General features: G+C 32.4%; 3 protein-coding genes across 3 annotated transcripts; 2 read left to right on the top strand and 1 right to left on the bottom strand.

Annotated features, from left to right (window-relative positions):
* The first annotated feature begins 1,071 nt into the window (after window positions 1-1,071).
* On the top strand, window positions 1,072-14,336 carry LOC108906224 (cactin). The gene is made up of 9 exons (XM_018709436.2): window positions 1,072-1,164; window positions 1,262-1,672; window positions 1,869-2,106; window positions 2,162-2,336; window positions 5,665-6,093; window positions 7,944-8,136; window positions 8,256-8,445; window positions 8,560-8,859; window positions 14,094-14,336. Exons 1-9 carry the CDS (start codon window positions 1,148-1,150, stop codon window positions 14,280-14,282), a joined length of 2,142 nt encoding a protein of 713 aa, XP_018564952.1. The 5' UTR covers window positions 1,072-1,147; the 3' UTR covers window positions 14,283-14,336.
* Window positions 14,337-17,538: 3,202 nt separating this feature from the next.
* On the bottom strand, window positions 17,539-20,534 carry LOC108906225 (cyclin-dependent kinases regulatory subunit-like). Its single transcript, XM_018709437.2, has 3 exons — window positions 20,403-20,534; window positions 20,168-20,295; window positions 17,539-17,836 (listed from the first exon to the last, which is right to left on the bottom strand). The coding sequence occupies exons 1-3, from the start codon at window positions 20,471-20,473 to the stop codon at window positions 17,778-17,780; spliced, it is 258 nt and encodes an 85-aa protein (XP_018564953.1). The 5' UTR covers window positions 20,474-20,534; the 3' UTR covers window positions 17,539-17,777.
* Window positions 20,535-20,936: 402 nt separating this feature from the next.
* On the top strand, window positions 20,937-22,421 carry LOC108906226 (cyclin-dependent kinases regulatory subunit-like). The gene is made up of 3 exons (XM_018709438.1): window positions 20,937-21,140; window positions 21,303-21,430; window positions 22,106-22,421. The coding sequence occupies exons 1-3, from the start codon at window positions 21,085-21,087 to the stop codon at window positions 22,162-22,164; spliced, it is 243 nt and encodes an 80-aa protein (XP_018564954.1). The 5' UTR covers window positions 20,937-21,084; the 3' UTR covers window positions 22,165-22,421.
* Window positions 22,422-27,667: the final 5,246 nt, after the last annotated feature.

Genomic DNA, 27,667 nt, shown 5'->3' with positions numbered 1-27,667 from the left:
AACGATTTTTCGTTACCTGTTCATTGTGTTTCCGTATATTATCCCAATATGCAGAATCTAAATGACTTTTTATGTTTATTTTACCTAAAGACTTAATGACTTAAATCTTTCACACTGTATATTGTCCATGCTTTATCCCCACCAAAAAGTAAGCACGGAATACAAAACAGTGTATTTTTTAAAACACTCCCGCACACCCACTCTGCTTTTGCTTATATATTATTGTTAAATTGTCCTTTATAACTTTTACTTCGGCTTGTTCCACTAACTTCAAAATTTAATTGTGGTGTTGGCCCACCTAATTCTTTTATTTTTAGTTTATCCTCATAAGGCAGAGAACCAAGTAAAGTTTTTTATTTAAACGATACGCTATTCATTTTAATAACTATAATTTCCATAGATGCCTAAACGAAAATATTCACACGTGCCGCTCGCAGAAATAAACCACCACATACCACGTACGACGTACGAAATATTACTGCATTTACTGCAGCAGTGGCTGGCGCTGTTGCAGCCACAAAAGCCCCTATCTTCGTGTACTGGGTCACGTGCCTGATTAGCCAATAAAAACAAAGGACGCATCTAATTGTTCGCTGGGCACACATTTTGTATATGAGGTTGCATATACTAAGGAGCGTAGCTCGCGTCACAATAAATAATAATATAAGCTCCTAGATTTATTTTAGCGCGAGTACATTTGGATTCTTTAAATATTTTGTTTAATATGATTAAATACATAAAATTTTGTGTGTTCTGCAGCTCCGCAGCTCTTATGGTAAAACCGCCACTGGTATGTTAATATATAGACTAGTCCACGTATTTCTGGCTTTAATATATCCAACAAATTCATAAATTTTTCATGTGACATCCGGAAATATTGATAACATTTAATTTCATCATCGATGAGATCGGGAAATAGCATATAGAACTCACCTTCAACTCTACGTTTTTTACATATGTTATGTACCCAACATTTCCTTTTCTTTTTCGTGCCTTTTTCTGTATGCACACAAAATAGCGACAACAACAGCATCTTCTTCATNTTCTCGGTCCCTGGTCAGTAGTTGTCATTGTTGTCAAGTTAAGTAACCTTATTTTTTGAACAATAAACGTTTTGTGTGTAAATACATTTTATTACGCGCACACAATGCCAAAAGAAAACAGGTAAATAATTTTAGCTTTTATGTATTTATATGTATCGTTTAAAGAATACATGTGAACAATATATGGAAACTTTTTATCTAAATTATTTCAAACCTAGGTCAAATTCACATATATCCTCCAAATACAAAAGTAAAAGTGTCTCACGTCGAAGACGATCGAGTTCAGAAAGTTCAGAGGATTACAGAAAGCATAGAGAATCTACAAAAAACTCTCGAAGGTCAAAATCATTTGAAGACAAATATCGAAAACATCAGAAACATATTGACAATGAATCTGATACCAGTCATAAAAAATCTAGTAAAATAAAGAGCACCAAAGGCAAACACAAAAAGTACAAAAATAAAAAAGAATCTAATTCAGATGATAGTTCCAGTAGTAGTGAAAGTTCATCATCGGATAACTCTATAAAACTCTTGGAAAAATTAAAGGAGGAAAGAGTAAAGATTACTGAATCTAAAAAAAAACAAAAGGAATTAATAAAAGCCACAGAAACTCCTGAAGAAAAAAGGTAAGATATTCTTTGGTCATATAATCATGGGAAAAGATTTTAAAATCCATACAAACATTAAAATATTAAATCAGAATTATCAAATAATTTTGTATATATAGTTCACATCATTTTGAGATTTGTTTTATATAAGAAAAATATTTTCTTACAAAGACCACACTGAATAGCTTGATACAATTTTATTTCTTTTGTACAGGTTGAGAAGGTTAATGAAAAAAGAAGCTAAAGAACGTAGACGAAAAGAAAGAATGGGGTGGGATAATGAATATTTACATTATACTAACAGTGACAATCCTTTCGGAGATGGGAACTTATTATCTACTTTTGTGTGGAATAAAAAGTTGTCTAAAGAAGGTCTCACCGGTGTTAGCCCTGAGGAATTAGAAACGAGGAACAGGTTCAAACAAGAAGAAAATAAAAAGGAACTGGAAAAGGTAATATTCTATACTTTTACCACAAACTTCTTTGAAACTAGCAAAATTAATTTAGGTAAAAAAGAGGCGACTTGAAAGGGAGTTAGAAAGGCAGAAACGTGAGGAAGAGACTCAAATGTTACAGAGAAGCAAAGAAGCGGCACAATTTGAGGAATGGGAGAGACAGGAAGATCAGTTTCACCTTGAGCAGGCCAGGTTGCGGTCTCATATACGAATCCAGGATGGCAGAGGTATTTAAAATGTGTTGCCTTCGACATAATTTTAGTTAACATGTTTTTTTGCAACTGTTTTCATATCTAAGCTTCTCTAATCAGAACTTATGAAAATGCTACTACATCCGATTTCAGATGCAAAAGAATCCTTTACAGTAATCGTAGCAGCATGAAATTCAATAAAACAATTAATTGTCTTTATGTAACTTACCTACAAATCTGCATGGAATTAGAAGATACTTATTTCAAACATAAATCTTACTTCCATTTTTGATATTCACACTGTTTTAAGCAGCCCCTAAATAATAATATTGCAAAATAAATGTGTGAACATTGTAAACATTGTGAAATGTGTGAATGTATAAACATGATATTAATATTATAATACGAGGGTTTCCTTTTATATTTCGGTAATGAATGATCCTGTTGCTGCCATCTGACAACCGATGTTGCTATCATAAAGTTTGACTTTTTGTCAGTATACTTACTCAGACCATACAGGCGCTATTTGTGTTGTTTCTAGTGACTTGAAAAATTTATAGCCAAAAAATAGAACTAAGTCATAAATATTTCTGTGCTATTATTTTTTACAAAACGTGGATTACCTCAACAACAGTGTATTAATTAACTTATTTCGACTTTTTGTATGAAGCACAATAAAAAATCGTTGTATATAGGTAGTATATGGAATTCAATCATCACCATGGTTTGCTTATTGATGAATTTCGTGAAGGTCATCCAAATTTGATTGTTCCAGAAAAATTGATTGTGTGTGTGAGCTGAAATCGCAAAATCATCATGTGACTTATCGCGATATTGAGGCGTCTTTGGGCATTAGTGAGACCAGTATACATTCAATATTACATGAACATTTAACCACCAAAAAAATTTGTTCGCATTGAATCCCACATAATTTGACAAATGCTCAAAAAAGGCTTATATCGATTAGTTGAAAGAAATGCTTCAGAAATATGATTGTGGTGCTTCAAAACACGTCTATGGCATTGTAACAGGTAACGAATCATAGATCTATGTGTATGAGCCCGAAAGTAAATAGCAGTCGACTGTATGGGTCCTTTAAGGTAAGTCAAATCCAACGTAAGTTGTTCGTGCACGAAACACTTCTAAACAAATAGTCACCTGTTTCTTCAAACAAACTGGACTTGTGGTAATTGTACCATCGTCAGACGGTCAATTCTGAATGGTACACAACCATCTGTTTGCCAGAAATTTTCAAAAAAAGAAGGGAAACCATTCGTCGAAGATACGTCATTCTACACCTGGACAATGCGAGCTCTCACACATCAGCTTATGTAAGCTTTATTTTCCTTATGGTTTGTGGCTACTGATGAAAAAAATTGAATCACTATTTTAAATATTGCATTATTGTTTGATCTGTCAAAGTTGTTAGAACTTTCATATGTATCAGCTAACAACAGTAATCCATATCGTTAACAATAATGAATTGATACATGATCGAACAGCCCATTAAAATTGCGCGAAAATTCAGTATAATAGTGGTGAAAATGTTATGAAAACTGTCTGTAAAGTTTAAAATGCTTTTTATCTAAATGAAGCACTTTTTCACTTAGTAATTGTCAATTTAATAAAAAAATTTGATCGTACTGGCAGTGGGGCTCTGAAAATCCAAGAGTACTGTTGAAGTACCAATTCATTTACAAGGAATGATAGTTTGATGCAGTTTTTGGGCTAGGGACGTCGTAGGTCAATTTTTTTTTAAGCTGGTGTCGTCACTACAGTGATCGATGATCCTAATTAACTTTTTTTGGACTGAAATTATTGCTTTAAACCTGAACGATGTCTATTTTCAGCAGAATGGAGTACAAGCCAAAATATAATCCAGCTAATTGCATCAGAAATTGGCCGTGTTTTTTTATTCATCATTTTGATGTGATGGATTCCGTAGAGCCAATAAGAGATTAGAATTTTTTAAACAGGCCAATAGTAATACATCGATGGAATTCATCGCATTAAAACGAGGAATAAAAGCACACGGCCTTTTCCTGGATGCTTTTTTCTCAATTAGGAGATGTATAATTTTGATTTTACTTGCCATAAGGAAGCATTTTAATAATAATAAAAAAAAATACACTAATTATATACCAGGAGTATGAATTAATTTTGAGGGACTTTTTTGAAAATTCAATACTTTTTTGTGAAAAATTATATACATTATTGTTTTTCAAAATATTGCTAGCTATTACTTTTTCCCGTCTTTCTGGGAACATATGGATTCCGCGAAGAAAGAGGAACTCAATTTTTGATACTGTCCACCAATCAATTTTTCATATCTTTGTAATCCTATATCTGGTACATATGGTGGGTGGGGTAAAACATCTCATTTCAGCATTTCTAAGTATTTTTTTGATTCATGAGCAACATGTGGTTGAGCGTTGTCGTCTTGAAAAATTACTTTATCGTGCCTTTGTTCGAATTGTGGCCATTTTTCCTTAAATGCACGGCTCAAACACCTCAATTGTGTGCGTTCACTAGTGATGGTTTCATTTGGTCGAAGCAACTCATAGTACATAACAAAGCAGGTCCCACCAAATATAGATTATGAGCTTCTAACCATTAATATTCTGCCTTGTTGTCAATGTTGATGTGTTGACCAGGCAAACCCCAACATTTTTTTTTTTTTTGCTGTTGAAGCAATTGCTCATAGATGGAAATCGCCATTCAACATCTCTTGACATCAATTCGTATGACACTCAATTTCCTTGCTTTTGAATCAAACCGAGCGAATTTAAACGTTTGGAAACTGTTGAGCGATCAACGTTCAAGGATTCAGCAAGTTCATCTTGCGTTTCACATGAATCTTGGTCGAGTAATGCTTCCAATTCCTCATCTTATAATACAAAATTTTTAAAAACTGCATTAATTTCTTCGATTTACTCCAGTTTTACCTTCAGAAGCTCAAGGCTGGGTTTCCATAATTGTACCAATTAGAGTCTGAGTTTTTTTATTTTAGATGCAATATTTATTTTTATTTTGTATATTTTGTGAATGCATTTTCATGCATTTAGCAAAATCTCCGGTTCTTCTTTAATAGATAGGCCATCTGTAAAATTTCTATTGCTAGAATTTCTTGAAATTAGGACAATATTCCAGATTTGGAATACACATATCGTGGTGATAATGTTTCCACCGAGAAAAAGATTTTTAATATGGTTTTCCGACATCACATTATTTTGTTTCCACCGTCGCCACATGCTTTAAATCGATAATAAATTTACCGCCTAGGGGCTGTTTTATTGGTAATACATTGTGCTCTGTGGGATTTTGAAATAGTTGCTTTCGTACAAGCTATAATTTTGTTTTTCAGCTAAGCCAATAGATCTTCTTGCCAAGTACATCAGTGCTGAAGAAGAGGTCGATGCCGTAGAAATGCACGAGCCATACACTTACCTGAATGGCCTACACATAAAAGACCTTGAGGATCTTGTAGAAGACATTAAAGTCTACAAAGAGTTAGAACGAGGCAAGAACCTTGACTATTGGAATGATATTACAGTGATTGTGGAGGACGAGTTGCAGAAGCTCAGGAAAATAGAGAAACAAAATGATTTTGACATGGGCATAAACAGACGTGAAGGTATTCATCAAGCAGTGGCATCAGATGTCACTTCAGTTTTCAAGGGCAAGACAGCGGCACAATTAGCCGCTCTGCAGAAGCAGATCGAGTCCAAAATTAATGGAAAAGCCGATGGAATCGATATTGGATACTGGGAGTCTTTGTTGTCACAACTGAAAGGTATTATTTTATTTTAAGGGGTAGTGGTAACACCACTCTAGAAGTTGGAAAAAAGGTTATTTAGGGAATTTTCAAAGAAATATCAATACGACAGTGTCAAAAAAACAAAAAATTTCTGATATACACTAAAAGCTAGGGAACATCATAGGGAAATTAAAAAATATTAATAATTGTTGATTTAGTGAACATTAAAAAAAATATTATTGGGAAGATCTGTACAAAGTTTCAAGTCGATTAATTGAAAATTTTTTGAGTTATGTTTTCGGAGAATTGAAAAAAGAGGTTTCTCGAAAAACACTTACAGTTTTTGTTGCCATTCAGCATAAGAAATCATTCATTCTATACAGGGTGTCGCGCCTAAATGTGATACAAGCCTGTAGCTTCTTTATTTTTGGACCGATTTCAAAAAAATTTTTTTTAGAATGTCTTATAAAAAGAATTCTATCTAATTAATGTGTTAACTATTTGCATTTGCTATGATTTGTACAATATACCGGGTGTCCCACAAAATTGGAATGCCACTGGACCACAAGCTCCTTAGATTAAAATAAAATGATTTGAATGAATATGTAATATTTTAGGATCCCCACATCCTTGAATATTCCATAATTTTTTACATTCACATTTTTTAATGATTTTTTTGTTTCTCGTGAAATTTTAATGTCTGCTATGCATTTGAAGTTTATTATAATTATTCACATAAACATAAGAAAAAAGGTTTACATCAACAAACCTTGTAAACTATGATGTAAGGATTCTACAGAGCCTTCATAAATGTTTACAAGTTACGTGACGAGGGGACGAGCATAGGCAACCCAACATTGCACAATTGGTACTGGTAACGAAAATTCCCCAAATTTTGGTGTCACGGTTGTTAACGACTCCTTTACAATGAACAATGTCAAACCGTTACGTTTACGCTCGAGATAATGTTTGCCTATGCGAGATAAAAAATACTTTGAATTGTACGGTATTAATTAAGAATGTTGACACACTTTAAGAGGCGATTCTTTAAGAGATTTTAAACCAAAAAGATTATATAAAAATGCAAAAAAAAAATTTTCTAGGTTGAAAAAAATCTCGATTCTGAAAATTTCAAATCGATATTTTAATTTCTAAAAGTCACTCGTAATTATTTTAATTTTCAAAGTAGTGTCACCAAAGACTCTTAGTCGCGGCAGCGACTATAATCAAACGTTACACAAGTTAATTTATTAGAAAAAACCATAACATTACACTTGCTTGTATTCAACATTAGTTTATTTTTATCACACCAACCCTTAACCGTGTTTAGATTATTTTGAAGCTGAATGCAGACGTCAATAGTATGCATAGATTTAAATTTCTTTAGATCATCTGAAAAATAACCAAAAGCAAGGGTCCGAGTATTGGACCCTTGCTGAGGCACACCTGAAGTGGCTAAGTACTCAACTGATTTAAATTTATTATCATATAGTATTTAAAATGGTATGAAATTTATCGTTAAAGGATTGAAGTTATATTAGGCTTAATGAGGTGCTCTCGGTAACATTAAAAAAAAGTAATAAATCGAAAATTGTTTGGTGCTGCAATAAAATAAAAAAGATATCTTTTTTTATTGGAAACATGATATGGAGTTATGATGAGCAGTGATCGAATTTTAAAAATATTCACTGATGTCGAGTTTGTAAGGTTTTAGTGAATTCAGTGAATTTTTAGCCATTTCAACAATCTGTGGTATTTTAAAATCATTCAAACACCCCTCAAAGTTTGTCGATATATTTAGTTAACACCCAGTATATCCCAAATTAAGACTATAAATAAATAATGTGGTGTTTTTTTGTGATTTGATTTGTGATTTTGGTTTTTAGCCCATATGGCCAGAGCACGACTAAGAGATAGACATCAAGAGAGCCTCAGAAGAAAACTCCAGGTATTAAAAGCAGAGCAAGCTGTTACGTTGCCTCAACCTAACGAGATTCATGCAAATGCTGTAGGAGAAACATCTGTTGAACCTAAACCGGGAACCTCAATGGAAGATGATCATGTCAGCGAAAATGAAGGGTGAGTGCAATAGTTTAGAAATTATGCCATAAACGAGGCCAAACAAAGTACAAGATATTTCTTGTTAAATTTTTCAGAGAAAAGTCGTGAAATAAAAGATGTTATTTTAATATTTTTAGAAACGAAGAAGATGTCGCTAATGATATGTTAAATGAATGCTTCAATGCCTACCAAGCTGGTGGATACAGCCCTAAGTTCTTAAACCCCGATGATATCGAACCTGGAACCATCGTAGTTACTGAAGAAGATGATGTTAAACGTCTAGAATTTGCAAGAATGCAGGTTGTAGATAGTGGGAAAAAGGTAGAGGTCAGTATTAAATTTTAGGGAGTCATGAATGCAAGCCAAATTATGAAAACCATTGAATGGCATTAAAATATTAAGTGATCTTCAATATTTTCAGTAACTAATTGTTATTTCCAGAATGTAATAACCAAAGAAGAGCTGCTCTTACAAAAGGAAGCAAGAAAAGGAATGGACGCAGACGAAGCTCAGTTTTCAGTAGAACAAACACTGGACAATCAGGTCTACCTGTGGTCGGACAAATACCGACCTAGAAAACCCCGCTACTTCAACAGGGTCCACACAGGTTTCGAGTGGAACAAATACAATCAGACCCATTACGATATGGATAATCCTCCTCCGAAAATCGTACAGGGTTACAAGTTCAACATATTTTATCCGGATCTGATCGATAAGAATAGCACACCAGAATATTTTTTGGTAAGTATATTATAGTGTGTCCATCATTACCTGGAGAGGACAAAATTTTGTTTTTTTTTAAACAATATGAAACAGTTGAAGAACAAAGTGGCTTTATTTTTTATTTAAAAAAGAAAAATAATTTTTTAAGGCATGTTGCAATTAAAAAAATAGGAACAATTCTCAAATCGATCGTCATATTGATAATTCTATTTTTAATTTATATTCGAAATATTAAAAACTTATTCAGTGTTATCTGACACACAGTCGTAACCTTTTTCAAATACTCTGTAACAATTTTACATTCTGTCAAAAAAATATATGGAATTTGTTAATTAAAAATTCCGCACAGAGTAGATTTAATTTAATTTTTTTTTTTTTATGGAAAGTTGGTAATACTGTACTCTGACGCAAAGCTTGTGTGCGTTCTGTTAATTTTGTTAGTCCAGCTAAAATGTGTTCCACGATTTTTACTATGAATAATAATGTTATTGAAGAGTTTGCCTAAAATTTTGTGCTACCAATAGAAATTCTTATGCTGAATCGTTGAAAATGTTGAGAAAATGTACGGTAATTCAGGTTTATCGAAAACTCAAGCATACGAATGGTACAAAGCACTCGAACATGGTTGAAAAGTGGTTAATGTTTTGCCACGTTCTGGTCATCCTTCACCGTTTTCAACTGAAGAAAATCTCGATAAAGTGAAGGAAATGGTGCTTGCAAACAGTTTGAGAGCATATGATCTATACATATTTTAAGAATCAATTTGCACCATTTTAGTTGATATTTTGGGTATGAAAAGGGTCGCAACGGCTGGTTCCAAAAGAGCTGAATTTTCTTCAAAAAGATCATCTCAAACATATTGCTGAAGATATGTTTAAACGAGCTAATTCGGACTCTACATTCATGCAATGCATCATAACATGTGTCAAGACATGAGTTTACGAGTTTGACATGCAAAGCTTCGGAATAGCACTTTTCTAATGAGTTGAAACCAAAAAAACGACGTCAAAGTGGAGCAAAAATCAAAATCATGTTGACTGTTTTCTTTGACTATCGTGGTATTGTCCACACAGAATTCCTTTTGGATGGAGAAACAGTCAATAAAAAATATTGTCGGGGCATTATGACACGTTTGAGCAACAAAAGACTTATTAAATTTATTACTTTTTATTTGAAGCACTTTGTTTATTTTGTGAATCTGAGCATCAGTGACCTCTTATATTGACTAATTTAGATGAAGTACATAATATCCATACACCTCATGTGGTATTAATAGTGACGGGCAAAAAGGATACAACCGACATTAATATGACGAAACAAGAATAGCCGAATATGTTACCGCTTCATTTTAATTTTATCTGAATTAGTTTATGAGTTTGTAATGTGGTATGTAATTTTTGACTATCCATGAAGTATCAGTTTTTACTGAATCAAAATAGAATCGGTATGGTTCCTGTTTTGTTAGTTTTTTTTACAATATTTAATGTGGTATTTAGTGAAGTATCTTGTGTAGTGTAAGTAAACAACTCTATTTAAAAAGTACTAACAGTAGAGTGTTTGTATGTCTTCATTGTTAAATTTCTGTATATTATGAAAAAACATACTAGATGGATTTCACAGGGTCTAATGTCACTTACAGTGTACGATAATTTAATAAACATAGAAATTTTAATAAAAATTTAGGTAAATTTGAAATGAATACACTGAAGATGAATTTTTCGGTCAAAACATTTGAATCTGTTTCGGGCTGAGGCAGTACAGCATTGCGGGTCATGACGGCTTGCAAAAAATGTAATAAAACTTCCAGGGGTCGTATTTAACAAAATGATGTTGATGATGGTCCTGGAAAGACGAAACGTTACATGTAAAAATTAGCTGCTTTGTATCTCTTACCGTTTTCGAGATCCCTATAGTGTGAAGCGAATTTGTAACAGTCTGTATATTATATAGTTTAAGAAATCTGAGATTTTACAACAATGCATGTTGTAGTCTCCAATTGGGAACGCACTCGAGGTTAACACACAATTGAGGTGGACTAAATAAAAAAGTTTTTACGATGGAATATCCTAAAGGTCAAAGGTAGCCACCGTATGACACCTATTCAAAGTTGTTTTAAGGTTGTAGCTCACTAGAGCGCGCCGCACGGAAGCGAACGGCAGCGCGCCGAAGAGGAGTTTTTATATTACACAACTTTAAATACAGATGCGCACACTATACCTAGTCCAGTTGGTAGAGGTTCGGCCTGTATCAAACCTTGATAACCCGGAAATTGCTACACAGGCCTACAATAACAGGCTAATTTGCTGACAAAATATTTTATCAGGAAAAAGTTATTAACAATTTAATAGTGAACAATTTTTTTTTTAGTAGTTTTCTTTAAATAACTCAGCGGGATGACTTTGTACGAAAAAATGCTTAGGACATGATTTTGTTCGTAATAAAAATAGCTACAAAATGGCGGTGGTCCGATTACGAAATTTGTAATAACAAAGCTGTGAGATTGAAAAAACGGTATAAAACGTGAATTTTTTAAAATTGCTGTAAAAATGTCAATTATAAACAAAAAGTAATAAAACTTTCGAAAACTATAGTTCAATATATATACAATAATGACGCTAAAGCCGAAAATCAGGAGAGCAAAACTTTTTGTTCTATAAGGTGTTATACATTCATCGGCATCTGAAACTCGAAACTTTGCCAAATTTGTTCGAAGCTTTGCTGACACTTGAAATTTGGTACACACATAGTGTAAATATGCATAAACCAAAAGCAATTTGCAAAATTCAATTATCTTCATTTTTGCAGCTTTGGTAAGGTTTTGCTGCCAGGCTGCCAACTGGACTAACCGCAGAGCAGCGCTCCACAATGGCGAGCCGGTCTCAGAATCCTAGCTGAGGAGTATTTCCGCGCTGCGGTATGCTGCCGTTCAATCCCCGTTTCCGATTAGTGGACGATAGCAAGTGATCAAAATAAGCAATTTTCCTACGATTAGAGACAAATATACCTTAAAAAAAAACGAAGTCTGGTTGATATGAATATGTATAGTATGTTACAGTGGCGGTGGGTGAACATTGATTGAATGTGTTCTGCTTAGGGTTGTTACATTTGTTGAAGTGAATTCCGGGATATTAAGTGCCCGGAGTCTCTAAATGGCGCCCGCAGGCGAAAAATTTTAAAATTTTCAAGGTCACGCGCTTTCCTGACACTTCTGAATTTCAAGGAACAATGCATTTATAAAAAAACAGATTTTCACAAGAATTTTTGAAATTGATACCTTTTTGAAATATCTATTCACGAATTACCTACTGACGGTATAAATAAATTGGAATAAACTAAATATATTTTATTAAATTATTGAATATTGTTTAAAAAAAAAAATCGTTTGTGAAATTTACCAACGATTCAACGAATTTTAATTTTCCTCGGCGTGTTATGATTTTTTCTTTATCTTTTTTTATATATATGTACATTATATTATATTCCGGGAGTTATACGTGCAAATCCGAAATCCGGGACCATACAGCTAATTCCCGGTACAATCACAGAAAATCCCGGTCATACCCATGTGGCTAGATGTTCTTTTAATATGTCGTCAAGATCTGCACTAAAATTTATGAGTCCACGAAACACATCAGGGTTGTCCGAATTTTCTGTCTCGTCGTGTCCGCGAAGTGCTAATTCGAAAGCTCCGCAAAATTTTATGCAATCTATGATTTTAGATAATACATAACGATTTTTCGTTACCTGTTCATTGTGTTTCCGTATATTATCCCAATATGCAGAATCTAACTGACTTCTTATGTTTATTTTACCTAAAGACTTAATGACTTAAATCTTTTACACTGTATATTGTCCATGCTTTATCCCCACCGAAAAGTAAGCACGGAAAACAAAACAGTGTATTTTTTAAATCACTCCCGCACACCCACTCTGCTTTTGTGTATATATTATTGTTAAATTGTCCTTTATAACTTTTACTTCGGCTTGTTCCACTAACTTCAAAATTTAATTGTGGTGTTGGCCCACCTAATTCTTTTATTTTTAGTTTATCCTCATAAGGCAGAGAACCAAATAAAGTTTTTTATTTAAACGAAACGCTAATCATTTTAATAACTATAATATCCATAGACGCTTGAACGAAAATATTCACACGTGCCGAAATAAACCACCACATACCACATACGAAATATTACTGCATTTACTGCAGCAGTGGCTGGCGCTGTTGCAGCCACAAAAGCCCCTATCTTCGTGTACTGGGTCACGTGCCTGATTAGCCAATAAAAACAAAGGACGCATCTAATTGTTCGCTGGGCACACATTTTGTATATGAGGTTGCATATACTAAGGAGCGTAGCTCGCGTCACAATAAATAATAATATAAGCTCCTAGATTTATTTTAGCGCGAGTACATTTGGATTCTTTAAATATTTTGTTTAATATGATTAAATACATAAAATTTTGTGTGTTCTGCAGCTCCGCAGCTCTTATGGTAAAACCGCCACTGGTATGTTAATATATAGACTAGTCCACGTATTTCTGGCTTTAATATATCCAACAAATTCATAAATTTTTCATGTGACATCCGGAAATATTGATAAAATTTAATTTCATCATCGATGAGATCGGGAAATAGCATATAGAACTCACCTTCAACTCTACGTTTTTTACATATGTTATGTACCCAACATTTCCTTTTCTTTTTCGTGCCTTTTTCTGTATGCACACAAAATAGCGACAACAACAGCATCTTCTTCATTGGATGACTTCATTTTAAATTGACTTAAGCGTGAACTGAACAGTCCCTATCGGTTGATGCAATAATATTGCCGTTTCGGTACGCTGTAGTGAGTGTATACTAAAAAAATCCGCTCCGGCGCACTCCCGTTCGCTTCCGTGCGACGCGCTCCAATGATCGAAACCTTTATATAACATACAATTTGAAAAATGGCTATTTAAACAAAAATTTGAAGTTGAAGTTTGTTCTAATTTTTTATCAACATTTTTATATAAAAGAAAGCAGTTTTGCTCTTCAACTATACATTTTATATTTTTTTATTATCTAACAACTGTACATAACATTATTTGTTGTAATGTGATTATTACGGTGGAGGAGACAATTGAAATTTTTTTATAAAGAAATGTTCTTCCCAAAATAATTAAGAATAAAAAATGTATTCTCCAGTTTTCAACTGAAAACTTAAATTTTTTTAACATAAAGCTTTGGTTATTAACGATCTATTTAAATTTATTAGACTCCATGTCCAGAGAACAAGGAGTTTGCCATCTTGCGATTCCATGCTGGCCCTCCGTATGAAGACATAGCCTTCAAGATAGTGAACAGGGAATGGGAATATTCCTACAAGAGAGGATTTAGGTGTCAGTTCCATAACAATATATTTCAGTTATGGTTTCACTTTAAAAGATATAGATATAGGAGATAAAATTGGCTTTATGTTTTTACTTTGTATATGTAAATATAATTTTATTCAAGACCACCAAGTATTTTATTTATGTAAAAAAAAAAAGAATTATAAATATACTAGGAGTATGAATTAATTTTGAAGGATTTACAATAGATGGCGTAACTTATGCTATATCGCATCGGACACTTCTGTAAGTATATTCATGTCCAAACCTCTGTTATAGTCTTTCCTAAGTCAGTTGAACATGCAAAGAAACGCCTGACAATAAAATTTAATGAGTTTCATAGCTGTCCCTAAAAAATTTTTCTGCTAAAGGTAAACAATTATAATAATTTGTATATTATGTGTAGAAAATTTCTATTATATGTTCATTTGGCCAACATCATATTTTAATTATTTATATCCTCAAACAATTTTATTATATTGCTGGTAAATTTCGTTTTAATCCGTTTCAAAATGTCTCCAAAATGCCGTGTTGTGATAATATTAGTAAACAAAATATCCCTCTTATTTCTTCTATCCGCAATTGTAATATGAATGATTAATAGAAGGTGCCTATAATAAATTTAAATTACCTGAATCACACCAAATTCCGCATTGTGCACTGCACTGCTGGGCAATTTATCAACCACTTGTCAACTGCTGAGATTTATTGCCCAGTAGCACAATGCAGCTGTGCTTGTTTTCCTTTGCCCGCGCTCGCATTCTTCAAGTGGGCGTATACATTTCTACCACCTCCATGTTTAGTTCGACCAGACCTGTATATGGGTATGGCTAAATAAATATGAGAACAAATTTTTCAAATATTTCTATGCCGAGTTGCTGCGTCAGCGACTGAACCTGGTACATACAGTCAATCTCGTGGTTCTTCTATTGATATCGGAAAGACTTATTTTATCTCGGTTCTGAAAATGTCGAATTAGGAGCCAACAAAACACCATTTGCAGAACGTTTTACTTTTCCTGTTTAATTAAAAAAAGTGCTGCTAAAGCATCGAGTGCTGTTGGATACTTACGGTGAACATATTCCTTTGATAAAATCGTGTATTGGTTTCGACGTTTTAGAAGTGGTGATTTCAATACAGTTGACAAGACCGCCATGGTCAACCGAAAAACTTTGAAGATGAGGATGGAAGCTTTACTCGACCAAGATTCATGTCAAATGCAAGATGAACTTGCTGAATTGTTGAATGTTGATCGCACAATAGTTTCCAATGCACTCATATCATTCAAAAGCAAGGAAATTGAAGCTGAAAGATGTTGAACAGCGATTTTTCACGTGTGAAAAATTACTTCAAGGTTAAAAAAGGAAGGGCTTTTTGTGTCGTATTGTCAGTGGCATTAGAAATGGATACGCTAAGTACAGCGGTCTTCAAACTTTTATGACTTGCGGAACCCAGCCAACATTTTGATTTTTTTTAAGGAACCCTTACACATAAAAAAATTGTACAACACATTTTTTACTGATTATATAGTATACAGGGTGTCCCGTTCATGTTTCAAAAAAACTTGTGTTGCAAGTTCCTCATGGAAAAATAATAGGGGTATTTCATGTAAAGTTTTTTTCTTAGACGCCCGTGTTGATGTTAGTTTCCAATGGTTTTCCTTAATTATCTTTAAATCGGCTAGAGATAAAAATGTCAAAATTTGTACACGAGTAAACATCAACTGTGCATTAAGAATAATGTGCAAACGGTTTCTTTCTGAAAAGCAGTGTCGCGGATGCAGGTAATTGGAGGGGTACAATCGAAAAAAAAATATGTTAAAAGTCAAAATTTATTACATTTCTAAACTTTCCTGTAAACTCGAAAGCATACTACAAAAAAGGTATACTTACTTGTCGAACTGAATTGTTGATGGACATGAATGTTTAAAAAAGTGATAAGAACAGAGAAATATTACGAAACAGACTCGGAGACATACAGAACAAAACGGCTGCACAATTAAATAAATGAGCAAAACTCAAAATACTACAGTAGATGCTGAAATTGTCCCCCATTTGCTTCTATGCAATTTCATTTTTCTCGAAAATGGTACATGTTACCGAATTTCGACAAGTAAGTATACCTTTTTTTTATAGTATGCTTTAGAGTTTACAGAACTGTTTAGAAATTTAATCAATTTTGACTTTTAACTTTTTTTTTTCGATTGTACCCCTCCAATTACCTGTATCGGTGGCAATGTTTTTCAGAAGAAACCGTTTGTGCATTATTCTTAACGCACAATTGATGTTTACTTGTGTACAAATTTTGATATTTTTATCTTTTGCCGATTTAAAGATAATTAAGGAGAACCATTTGGAAAATGACAACTTCAACACATTGTATCTCAAAAACAGGGCATCTAAGAAAAAAACGTTACATGAACTACCCCTATTATTTTCCCATGAGGAAATTACATACAATTTTTTTGAAACATGAACGGGACACCCTGTATTTATAGATACTAGTTTTGTATACATTTTTTTGAATTTTGTATTATCAATAATGTTAATATCAAAATTTTAAATTTTTGATCGAGTTGCGGCACCCCCAGAGAGGTTGTAGGGAACCCCAGGGTTCCGCGGAACACAATTTGAATATGGCTGCACTACGATAATCCTAATCATAAGAAATTGTGGGGTTTGCCTGGTGGGACTAGCTTGGTGTTGTGTACTATGAGCTGCTTCAACCGAATTAAGCCATCACTGGTGAACGTTACCAAATACAATTGATGCATGTGACCCATGCATTGAAAATGGACGCAATTCGAGCAAAGGCAGGGCCACATGTTGCTCATGAAATCAAAAAATGGGATGTTTTATTCCACCACTATATTCACCAGATATTACTCCATCGGATTACTACTTGTTCCGATCCATGGAACACGGCCTAGCTGAGCAGCTCTTTCAAACTTAACGATGGTACAAAAAATTTGATCAATTGGTGCATAGCATCAAAAATGTAGTGACTACCGATGGACAATACTTTGAAAAATAATAATGTACACAATTTTTCACGATAAACAATCCCTCAAAATTTATTGTAATACTTTTAGGAAATTTTTTTGTTATTAACACAAAAATAGTGCTAATTTTCTTAAGTTATATAAACTTCGGATCAAATTTTTTCATAAGAATTTTACCATAAATATTTTTTTCCTGCAACAATTCAATATTTTTTTGGTGCAACTAGTATTAGACTGAAAAAAAAAAACAGTAACAAATAACAGTACAATTTTTATTCATAAAAACAGGTATAAAAATAATTAGGTACTTATAATGTTAATTACCATATTGTAATATTTTCATCAAAAGCAAAAATTATTACAAACCTATCTTATTACAGCCTTTATTTTCCTAAAAATAAACTACAAAAACATCTCCCTACTTCAAGTGACACATTCAAATTTTAGGAACTACTAAATTCTGATTAGACTAAAATTTGACATCAATTGTTACTAGAAATGTTTCTGCAATTCCATAAAAACTAAATACTTCAGTAAAAATTCTATACAGGAATTACATTAATTACAACTATTCATCCTTGGGTGGTGGGGTTGTAATAGGCCTTTTAAACAGCAAAATGTGGGGCTCTAAAAATTAATTATTAATATTACAAACTAAAAAATATATACAATAGTATATTGTGCAATAAGTGCGGTAAGTTGTCTATTGCCCACGAGAGCGGAGTTGAGCTTATCTGCTCAAGTGGGCAATAGACAACCGCAAGATTTGCACATACTATTTTTTATTACGAATGCAATGAAATCTTAGAGTGCAGGGCGACATAAATAACTGACATTTATATGTCGCTTTTTAAAACTAATATTTCCGAGTAAGTATTTAAATTTTGCATGTTTTATTCGCAATTCCCGTGCGACAAGTAATATTACCACACGCAAATAAATAGTGGGCAAACAGCTAGTTACCGACCTAAAAAACATGCAAAAAGATAGGACTTATCCGTCATGAGTAACAAAAAGAATATTCATTTGTAGACTAAAGTTTTAAACTTTATTATAATAGATGTCTATACTGTCTTTTAGTATAACGCAAGAGCAGTTATTTTAAATGAAAAAGAAGTTTGTTTATTTTATTTAAAAAAAAATAAAAAAAGCTTTATGAATCAAAAGTATACAGTGCCGTTTTCATGGATAAAAGCAGGATATCTGTCTTATACAATTGAGAGTTATATTAGTTATGCCTCGGTATAATCCATTTACAATAAATTTGAAATGACGTCACAGCGCGAAATGGAACAGGGTTGCCAAGTTGTAAATTTTTTCTGGATATTTACAAAAATTATTTTTTTATAGTAAATCCAGTTTATTAGAAATGTAACGTAGAACCACAGATTAAGTAGACAATTTAAATGATTTAGGAAAGTCAAAATATACAGTTCATAATTGATGTAACATTACAACTTACAGCGGTAAGTGGAAAAAGTAGGTCTACATTTTCCTGGTCCTGTTCAAAATGGTCTATTAAGAATCCCACCATTTCTTGAGCACGACTCGATAAAGGTGTGTCAGCATGTTAATGCTTTGCTCTTCACTATGTTAATTTACTAGTTCGAAAAAGAACTTTTTATACACTTTCAATCCGTTTCAATACTCAATAATCTCACGGAACTGTTATCAAAAGTAACGCAAACGTGAAATGGTTGTCAACTGTAGGTTGATTAATTGTAATGATTTTAATTCAGTACAAAGTGCAATAAACAATAAAAATTTTTAGTCTGACAAGAGTTAATACATATGGAACAGGAATTTAGTTATTCTATCAGTTGCACTTAATTACGAAATGTGACATAAATGCAAACTTATTGTAAATAGACCATATTTGTGTAATGGTATTTCATTGAAATGGAAAATTGCAATTGTAGGACCAACAAGTCAGAAGAAATATACACTGTCAGGCTGGCTCAACGATGTTATTACAGTAACAGTATTTTTTTGGAGTAGTATTGCTTGTAATGTTACAAGTGTACAGAGAGGGTGTCTAATTCTCCTCAACAAATATACCTGATCTAAGGTCTTACGACCGCAGGAATGAAACCTGCGGTAGTGGCATTCATCGATTCAAGTATAGATATCTCGAATCGCTCTGCCACCGACCAACCATTCGATCTAACATTTTTGGGTATTTTAAATTTAGAACTAAGTGTACTTTATGCTCCTAGAATTTAAACATAAATGATAGAAAACACCTTGTACATCATATTCTTTATGTGTAGTGTTATATCTGGCAGATAATTACAATTTATAAAAATACTGTTTTAAAATTTATTCAACAATCAGATCTAAAATCTGTAGGATATTTTATTATAAATAAATTAATTAATTAAGAATTGTGTCATTTGTGCGAATTAAGTTTGACATTTTCCTAATGAGGTTACAAAGCAAAGTGCAATTTTTTTTTAAATCTACATTTCTTAGTCGTGCAATGATTTGTAATCTCTTCATCGCAATCTGTTAGAGTTTAATTTAAACCGGTGATGGCCATCACTTACTAAAAATAATTAAAACGACCAGTCGCTGACCAAAAGTAACCGGTCGCATTAAAAATAACCATCAAATATTTAAAGTTACCAATTTTTCCCTATATTTCAATTAAAATAATTATTTACAGTTGTCAATAATATTTTTTCTTTCTTAATTGTGAGCAAATGTAACAATTCTTGTGGTCACTTTAAAATTTTTGAAATAATGGACAAGATATGGGCAATGTAATTTTTATAAAACCTGGTAGGAAATGCAGATGTCTTGGTCACAAGTCACAGTACATCATAAAGCTTCTCTCTTTCTTTAATTTGGTACTGAGCACCAAGAGCAATTTTCAAACTTTCAACTTTTATAGTAGATATAACCTTTAAAGATTGTTCTTCTATTATATTAATGATAGACAGCAAACATTAAACCTACCTGGAGAATGTGTCATATAATGCACCCATCCTTTACTTTGCTGTACTCCGATCCCTCTCCATTCTTCTTCAGACATTAGATGCGTTTTAGGAACTAATTTAACCATTTCTCGAGGTAGAACAACGTGCCTGTAGTAAGAAAAATACTGTAGAATCTAATGGTAATTTGCATCATATAAGTAATAGAAAAATTGTTAGTTTTCAAACTGAAGTTAACATTTTCATTAATGGTTTACCTATATTCATATTCATCGTCATAGTATTTGTCTGAATAATAAATATTACGTTGCATTTCTTCACGATTCATGTGGGCTTGATATATATACACGATTTACTATAAACAACAGTTAAAAAGTTTTATAGCATTCTCCAATCAACTTAAAACTTAACGAAAATGCCGTTTTTTTTAAACAAAACTTTAGTGACAACATGATAAAGATAAAATAACTATATTATTATGTTTGGGGTTGCGTTCCAAATAAATTTTTTTTTAACAATTCATTGCAGACATGGTACCGACTTAAAACTAATTTAACAATATTTATCCAATATAATTACAGTATTGAAAATACTGTATAGAAGAAAACTACTTTCCATCTTAAGAACATTTGACTTAAATTATTTGAATGTGTTCGGTTGGGTTATTCCTCCATTTATCTAGAGATCTATGGTTCAGAACGGCCTCATAGTTCCTCCCTCTCCATCAAAATGTGGTTAAAATTGTTAAAAATTAGTTAGGTACTTTGTTTTTATTATGTTGGCAGCGGCAATCAAATTTGATTTTTGGAAAAAACGACATTTGTCGTTATTTAACAAAAATGTGTTGATGTGATATTAATGTGTGTTATATTTTTAATTTTAAATATTGTCAGTTGATCCAATATATCATTAAGTGTACATCTACATCAGACTGAAGAAATGCAGCGTAATATTTATTATTCAGACAAATACCGCGACGATCGATACGAATACAGGTAAAAAATTTAGCACAGTATATTCTCTTGCCAAAGTATTATAATATGTTAACGGACGACCTAAAAAATGACTAGCTCGTTGATGTCAACTTGTAATTATATGATAGTTAAAAATTAGATATGTTCATATTATATTTTACCGTTGTACTTTTTTTTAAACAGACACGTCGTTTTACCTCGGGAAATGGTTAAATATGTTCCTAAAAGTCATCTGATGTCCGAAGAAGAATGGAGAGGAATCGGGGTTCAACAAAGTAAAGGCTGGGTACATTACATGACCCATTCACCAGGTGAGCATTATATTTATTTTATTATTTATGTAAAAAGTACTTTAAAAAAATAGTAATATAAACAGTTACAATCTGGTATCGTTCCAGTAAGAGTACAACATAAGTACTGCGAATGTAAGTAGTTGAAACATACTGGGTCCAGAAAAGAAGCTACGAAACTTCAAGAATGAAAATAAACTGTTTTAAAAGTTTTTGCTTCGTAAAGTTATGGTCTACCAAATAACTATTTTTACAATTTTTGCTTACAATAACTGTTATATAGTTTGTGAAATATTTCACTGAAAGTTAGGGAGGGTTTGTTTTTGAGTTAGCCGATATTAATATAACATTAGAATATTCTGAACGTTTTTTTTGCAATATATTTTTTTGTTGGTGTATATTTTGAGAAAACTTTTTTTGAAATGATAATCCAATCACTATAAAATAGTTACTAACATAAATTGATTTAAATTTTCTGTTGTGATTAATCACATCGATAGCTTAGTATTATTGGAATTATTCCATGTTTATATTTAAATGAATAATTTTTTAAGGTTTGGATCAACTTCAACTTGCAAGTGTGTACTAACATTTTTGTAATACAACAAAACAAAACATACAACCTTTTTTCCCATTTTTTCGTTTTATAGCCTATTGTGTAAATAATCCATTCCAATTATTTTGTTTTTGTTTCAGAACCTCACATATTACTATTTAAGAGGCCCATCGTAACTCCATATTCCAAGAATGGATAAATTTTTTTGGTAATAACACCTGTAACCGGTATAATTATAATATTAAAGTTTTATTAAGAAATGTGAAACATTGTTGAGATTTGATGTTGCTTATTTTATTACCTATATACTTTTGTACTTCCATGTTTGTCAGAAAGAGTTATTACCTGGTACTGAACATGGAAAAGGTTTAGGGAATATTTATAATACTTTTTCTTTAGTAATATTTAGCTGTTTTTTTAAGTGCCTTATTTTTTACTTTATATCTCTATTGTGAATAAAACAGATGTTTTTTTTATGTTGTGTTATGTCAAGTAATCCTTTTTAATTAAAGGACCTTGCACAATTCTTGTGGTAAGTGGCTTTCGGCAATTTTTTTTAAATCTGCAATGTGATAGTTCTGATCACGTGAATTAAAAAGCTTCATTGGGCACAAAGTGTCTTTGTTTTGCACATAACGGCTCCTGCAAGTTGAATTTCTTTCCCCTTGCTTTACTTACTAAGAATACAGCAGTGATTCTTTTTTGTAAAATTACATTACATTTATAGTAAATGGACCTTGCCCGATCGAGTAGACATGTTTTCAACTTCTGATTCCAACCGGAAGTAGCCTATTCCGGCTGGAAGTCAGTTTTGTCAAATAAAATAGTACATTTTTTTATTACGCATTTCGATTCAACACCGAAAATTGTGAAACTTTTATTTTTTTCTAAAATGCCTTTTTTGAACTCTAAATAATCTATGAAGTTGACCTGATTCCCGTGAAAGGCTACTTCCGGTCGGAACCGGAAGTTGAAAACATCTCTAATCGATCAGGCAAGGTCCATTTACCATTAATTTAATGTAATTTTACAAAAAAGGTTCATTGCTGTATTCTTACTATGCAGCGTAAGGAGAAAAAAAAAATCAACTTTCAGGGGCTGTAGGTCCAAAACAAAGGACTTTTAGACTTTATTACCATTGAGATTTTTTATCCATGCAATCGGAACTATCACGGCAAAATTTCAAAAAAATTTGCCGAAAGCCACATTCCATAAGGATTGTGTGGGGTCTTTTGGAGCAATAACCAATTCTAAGGACCATGGATAAAAACGTGTCAAAAAATGAAGCTTTTCTTTATCCAAATTTAACAATGTTTTTTTTTTGTATAAGCACTTGTCTTTAAAACCATCACCTTTAGAAATACAGATTGTAAAATTTTTTTCATATATCCCTGAAAATATCCGTTCGTCATTTTGAACAAATTTTATAAAACCAATTAAAAATGTAAATTTATCTAATAAGGATACATTATATAAAATAATCATTTTTTTCAATAAAATTTCTAAAACTAGCAAAAATAATTGCCAGTGGTGAATAAGTTTTTCAGGAAAGAGAACCTACATTTCTTTTGGAAATCAATTCTGTATAAAAAAAATTCAAGCTTCAAGGGTGAAATATTATATATTATACAGGGTGGTCCGAATTTTATGCAGGAAACTTCGAAGCACAGATAGCTCTCTTTAAAATAATAGGTATTTGCCTTATAAACATATAGGTCTGGAACGGCCCCGCTTTAGAGATACAGGGGGTTGAAATTTAGTACAGATAATGTACAATAGTAGGCCTTACATTCTCTAAAATATGAGCTCTAAAGGTTCAACCAGTGGTGTACAACTGGACAGTGGTCACCCCCTTTTTTACAAAAAAACCTACGCCACTCCATTTTTTACAAGTTATTGTAACTGATTTATATTCTAATGCACAAAATACGTAAAAAAGGTAACTTGAATTTCTTCCCTAAGATTCGCCGTTGTCAAGTTATTTATACCAATACAATCCCATTGTGGCAGACACTTTCTAACCATAATATTACAAGAATGTTTATGTTTATGCTTAAAAGTAAGTGCAATTTGTAAGCACATCAACAAAATTCTATACACTCCTTTTTACACCATCTGAAGTAGTTTTCCTGGTGCGTTTTAGTTTCTCCTAGAGGCCTAATCTACTATCTTTACAAATAAGAATAATTTATATAAAAATAATAAAAATATATTTACCAAGCAACAGCAACTAAACAAGAAACAAAATTAACGTTACGTATTTACAACAATTGTTCAAAGTGCGAACACCCACATCGATACATTTCTGGCATCTTCTATTAATGGAACTAATTGAAGCTAATATATTATGTGTGGTTTTCTTTTAATTCATTACACCCGTCTTCTATTCGTTACAGTAGTTGTGGTCTTGTATATGTTGGAGTAAACTTTACTTTTCAGATAACCCCAAACTTAGAAGTCCAGGGGGTTTAGATATGGCAATCTGGTTGGCCAAGACACTGGACCATCTGCGCCATTATGGTTGAGATTGGCATTTTGTCTTCTACCTATCCACCACCCCATCTAACTTTTATTAAGCCATTCTTATATTATTCTCCCAAAATACGCAGGAGTATACTATCCATTGTATCCAGCTATTTTGTCATATATTAATGGAACATCCTCTAATAAATAATTCAAATAGATGGTTTTCTAGAAAGTTTAGAAATGACTGGGAATTTAGATGGGGTGGCACAAACTTTATTGCGAATTATTCCGAGCCACACGTTCACAGAAAATTCGTGATGAAAAGATCTTGTCCGAATTTCATGAGGATTTTCTTCAGACCAAATATGCAGATTGTGAAAATTCACTACCCCTCGCCTTTGATAAATGTACATTTATTATTATTTTGATTTAAATTGTTCTTATTTGTAAAAATATTGGTTTAGGCTTCCAGGGGAAACTAAATAACGCGTCGGGAACTCTACCTCAAAGGTGGTGTGGAAACAAGTGTAAAGAATTTTATTGATGTACTTACAAATTGCACTTACTTTTAAGCATAAACATAATATTCTTGTAATATTATGGTTAGAAGTGTCTGCCACAATGGGATTGTACTGGTATGAATAACTTGAGAACGGCGAATCTTAGTGAAAAAATTCAATTTCCTTTTTTCGTTTTTTTTTGCTTTGGATTTTAATTCGTTTCCATTACTTTTTAAAATTGCGTTGGGTTGGTTTTTTTTTTTAAAAAAGGGGGGTGACCCCTGTCCAATTGTACACCGCTGATTGAACCTTTAGAGATCATATTTTAGGTAATGCAAGGCCTACTATCATAGATTATCTGTACCAAATTTTATTGAGATTGGTTAATATATTCCTGATATACGTACACAAAAAATCTATCTTTTTAACAACTTCAACACCCTGTATCTCTAAAACGGAGTCGTTCCAGACCTATGTTTATAGACACCTATTATTTTAAAGAGATGTATCTGCCCTCGAAGTTTCCTGCATAAAATTCGGACCACCCTGTATATAATATTAATATTTCCATATTAGAAGGTTCATTATTGAAATTTACAATATCTGGAGATGATAAAAAAATGTAGTATGTATGTTTATAATGAATAAAAATTTGATTTAAGTTCATAACTCTTAAAGGTATTCATAAATCTAAGCATTTTCCTAAGTCTCATCCATGGGCGTAGCTAACTAGGATTTTTGCTTGGCATGGGCCCAGGTTTGCTGCAGCTCTGTACAGGCCTCTAAAAAAACAAACGCAGTATATACCATTTTTTTAAGGGATTAGTTCTATCCTTGCATAGAATTTGAGATTTCAAAAATAAAAATAGGGGTTTGCCAACCATGTGGTTTTAAAAGGGATTGCAGTGTTTTATTTTTCACAAAATTCAGTTCTTTATTGTGTGGTTATACCTAACTAAATTTTAATTTATCACTAACAATATTTTTCAAATATAGTGTGTAACTGTATGAAAAAAAAATATATTGCACATTTATGTGAAACCTTTTTCAATATCTCAGGGTCGGGAACGCCTAACTGCCTTTTATTTTGCAATTTTTTTCTAACATTTGTTCCATCATGAAAATTCTCTGTGTATCTAGAAATTATCTTCGAAAAATTGGTATGAATCTGACTCTTTATTATCAAAGTATGACATCTTAGTTTTCATCAGCAGCCACTGCATCATATGCTCTTTTGTATCTTTTTGAGTATTATGAGAGTATATCGGCTATATTCATAGACAAGAATTAGGCACCCTCTCTGCGGGTATGGTATGGTGGAAGAACATTGGCTTGAGTTAATGTGAGAGATTGATACCGATCGGCATCTTAACCATTCCCCTAATTAATGAAGTTTTCCAAGTTTCTTTCATTATTGCACTGAATGGTTGTTAGGGTTTACCAATGTATGTAAGTCGTTCCTGGGCGCACATGCTCCCTTTCCCGCACAAGTATCCGACTTCTAGGCTAATCCTTGCAGTTAGAATGAGGGGTAGAGATATTATTTATTACATTTAGTAATGAATAATTATAACCTGAAATTTTTTTAAGTTCAAAACTATTATATTCTCTTTTATTTTTAACTCTAAATTAGTGCTTATTCGACGTACATATTTTTGATGGTATATGGGTCAAGTAAACTTTTTAATTGCAAACACCAGCTACTTATGTTAATATTAATATTTTCATTTTCTTTTAAAACAGCTGTCAATATTCATTTCATCATTCAGAATTTAACTACAAATTACAAAAATTTGTCCACTTTTTGTTTTTTTTCCTTTAATTCAGGAACATATTTTTTCTATAGAAAAACATTTTTTATACAGGGTGTTAATTAAGTATATGTGCAATAAATTCAATAGACTATTATTTGAGTGATTTTAAGACAAAGAGTTCATATAAACATTGGTCCGCAGATGCTTCGTTTTCAAGATACAGGGTGTTAACCTTTTGTAAAAAAAATTGCTATTTCGTAAATGTCTTAAATACCCCTTACCCAATTTTGTTGTAATTAGGCAGTGTTATTTGTACTTTATGTTATTTAGATGTTACATGTTAATACAAAATAAAAAAATATATATAATTTCCAAAAGAAACTTTTCCCCAAGTTTCTTGTGTGGTCCAGGGATATGCAACTGTGTATTTTATTTTTTTCTAAAAAAATTAATCATGATACGAAAAACATTCAAGACAGAAAAGTTGTATTTTTAGTTGCTTAATTCAAAAAATATATAAAAATTACAAAAGTCAGTGGCATACATTTTTTTGTCAAAAATATTTGTTAAGGTACCGCTCGGGGCGCCACTAGACTTAATAAATTTAATCAAGTTAGGGTTAAATTAGCCCCTTAACTTTATATTCATCTTCTGTTGAATTTATTGTACATACTTAATTAACACCCTGTATAATAGTGATGTTTTCTATAAAGCTGTTATTTGATCGCCACGGTAGCGTAGTCGGTCGAGCATGCAGTGGCAAGCATTTCTCGGCCATACTTCCTATTCTGGTCCAAGTTATCTCTGGCGTCGGTACTGGCAACGTCGACGGATAATGGACGTTTGTCCGTGTTTTTTCAAGTGTAGCCCCCTTCGCTCAGTCTTTGGCTTTGGGGATTGTCTCATTTCTGTAGTGTGTTTATGTAAAAAACTTTATTTGTTGAAAAAAAAGAACCACATAATTTCCAAATTTATTTCATTA

This window comes from Anoplophora glabripennis, unplaced genomic scaffold (assembly GCF_000390285.2).
Source record: "Anoplophora glabripennis isolate ALB-LARVAE unplaced genomic scaffold, Agla_2.0 scaffold390, whole genome shotgun sequence".
Lineage (NCBI taxonomy): Eukaryota > Metazoa > Arthropoda > Insecta > Coleoptera > Cerambycidae > Anoplophora > Anoplophora glabripennis.
Note: the sequence above shows the minus strand (reverse complement) of the source record. Positions and strands in the feature narration are given on the sequence as shown.

Excerpts from the sequence above, each read along its gene's own strand:
- LOC108906224 (XM_018709436.2), top strand. Across the intron at positions 2,337-5,664 it reads ACGAATCCAGGATGGCAGAG|CTAAGCCAATAGATCTTCTT; the intron begins GTATTTAAAATG and ends TTTGTTTTTCAG. Across the intron at positions 6,094-7,943 it reads TTTGTTGTCACAACTGAAAG|CCCATATGGCCAGAGCACGA; the intron begins GTATTATTTTAT and ends TTTGGTTTTTAG.
- LOC108906225 (XM_018709437.2), bottom strand. The coding sequence starts at position 20,473 with ATGAATCGTGAAGAAATGCAACGTAATATTTATTATTCAGACAAATAC. Across the intron at positions 20,296-20,402 it reads GACGATGAATATGAATATAG|GCACGTTGTTCTACCTCGAG; the intron begins GTAAACCATTAA and ends TTCTTACTACAG. Across the intron at positions 17,837-20,167 it reads TTATATGACACATTCTCCAG|AGCCCCACATTTTGCTGTTT; the intron begins GTAGGTTTAATG and ends ATTAATTTTTAG.
- LOC108906226 (XM_018709438.1), top strand. The coding sequence starts at position 21,085 with ATGCAGCGTAATATTTATTATTCAGACAAATACCGCGACGATCGATAC. Across the intron at positions 21,141-21,302 it reads GACGATCGATACGAATACAG|ACACGTCGTTTTACCTCGGG; the intron begins GTAAAAAATTTA and ends TTTTTTAAACAG. Across the intron at positions 21,431-22,105 it reads TTACATGACCCATTCACCAG|AACCTCACATATTACTATTT; the intron begins GTGAGCATTATA and ends TTTTTGTTTCAG.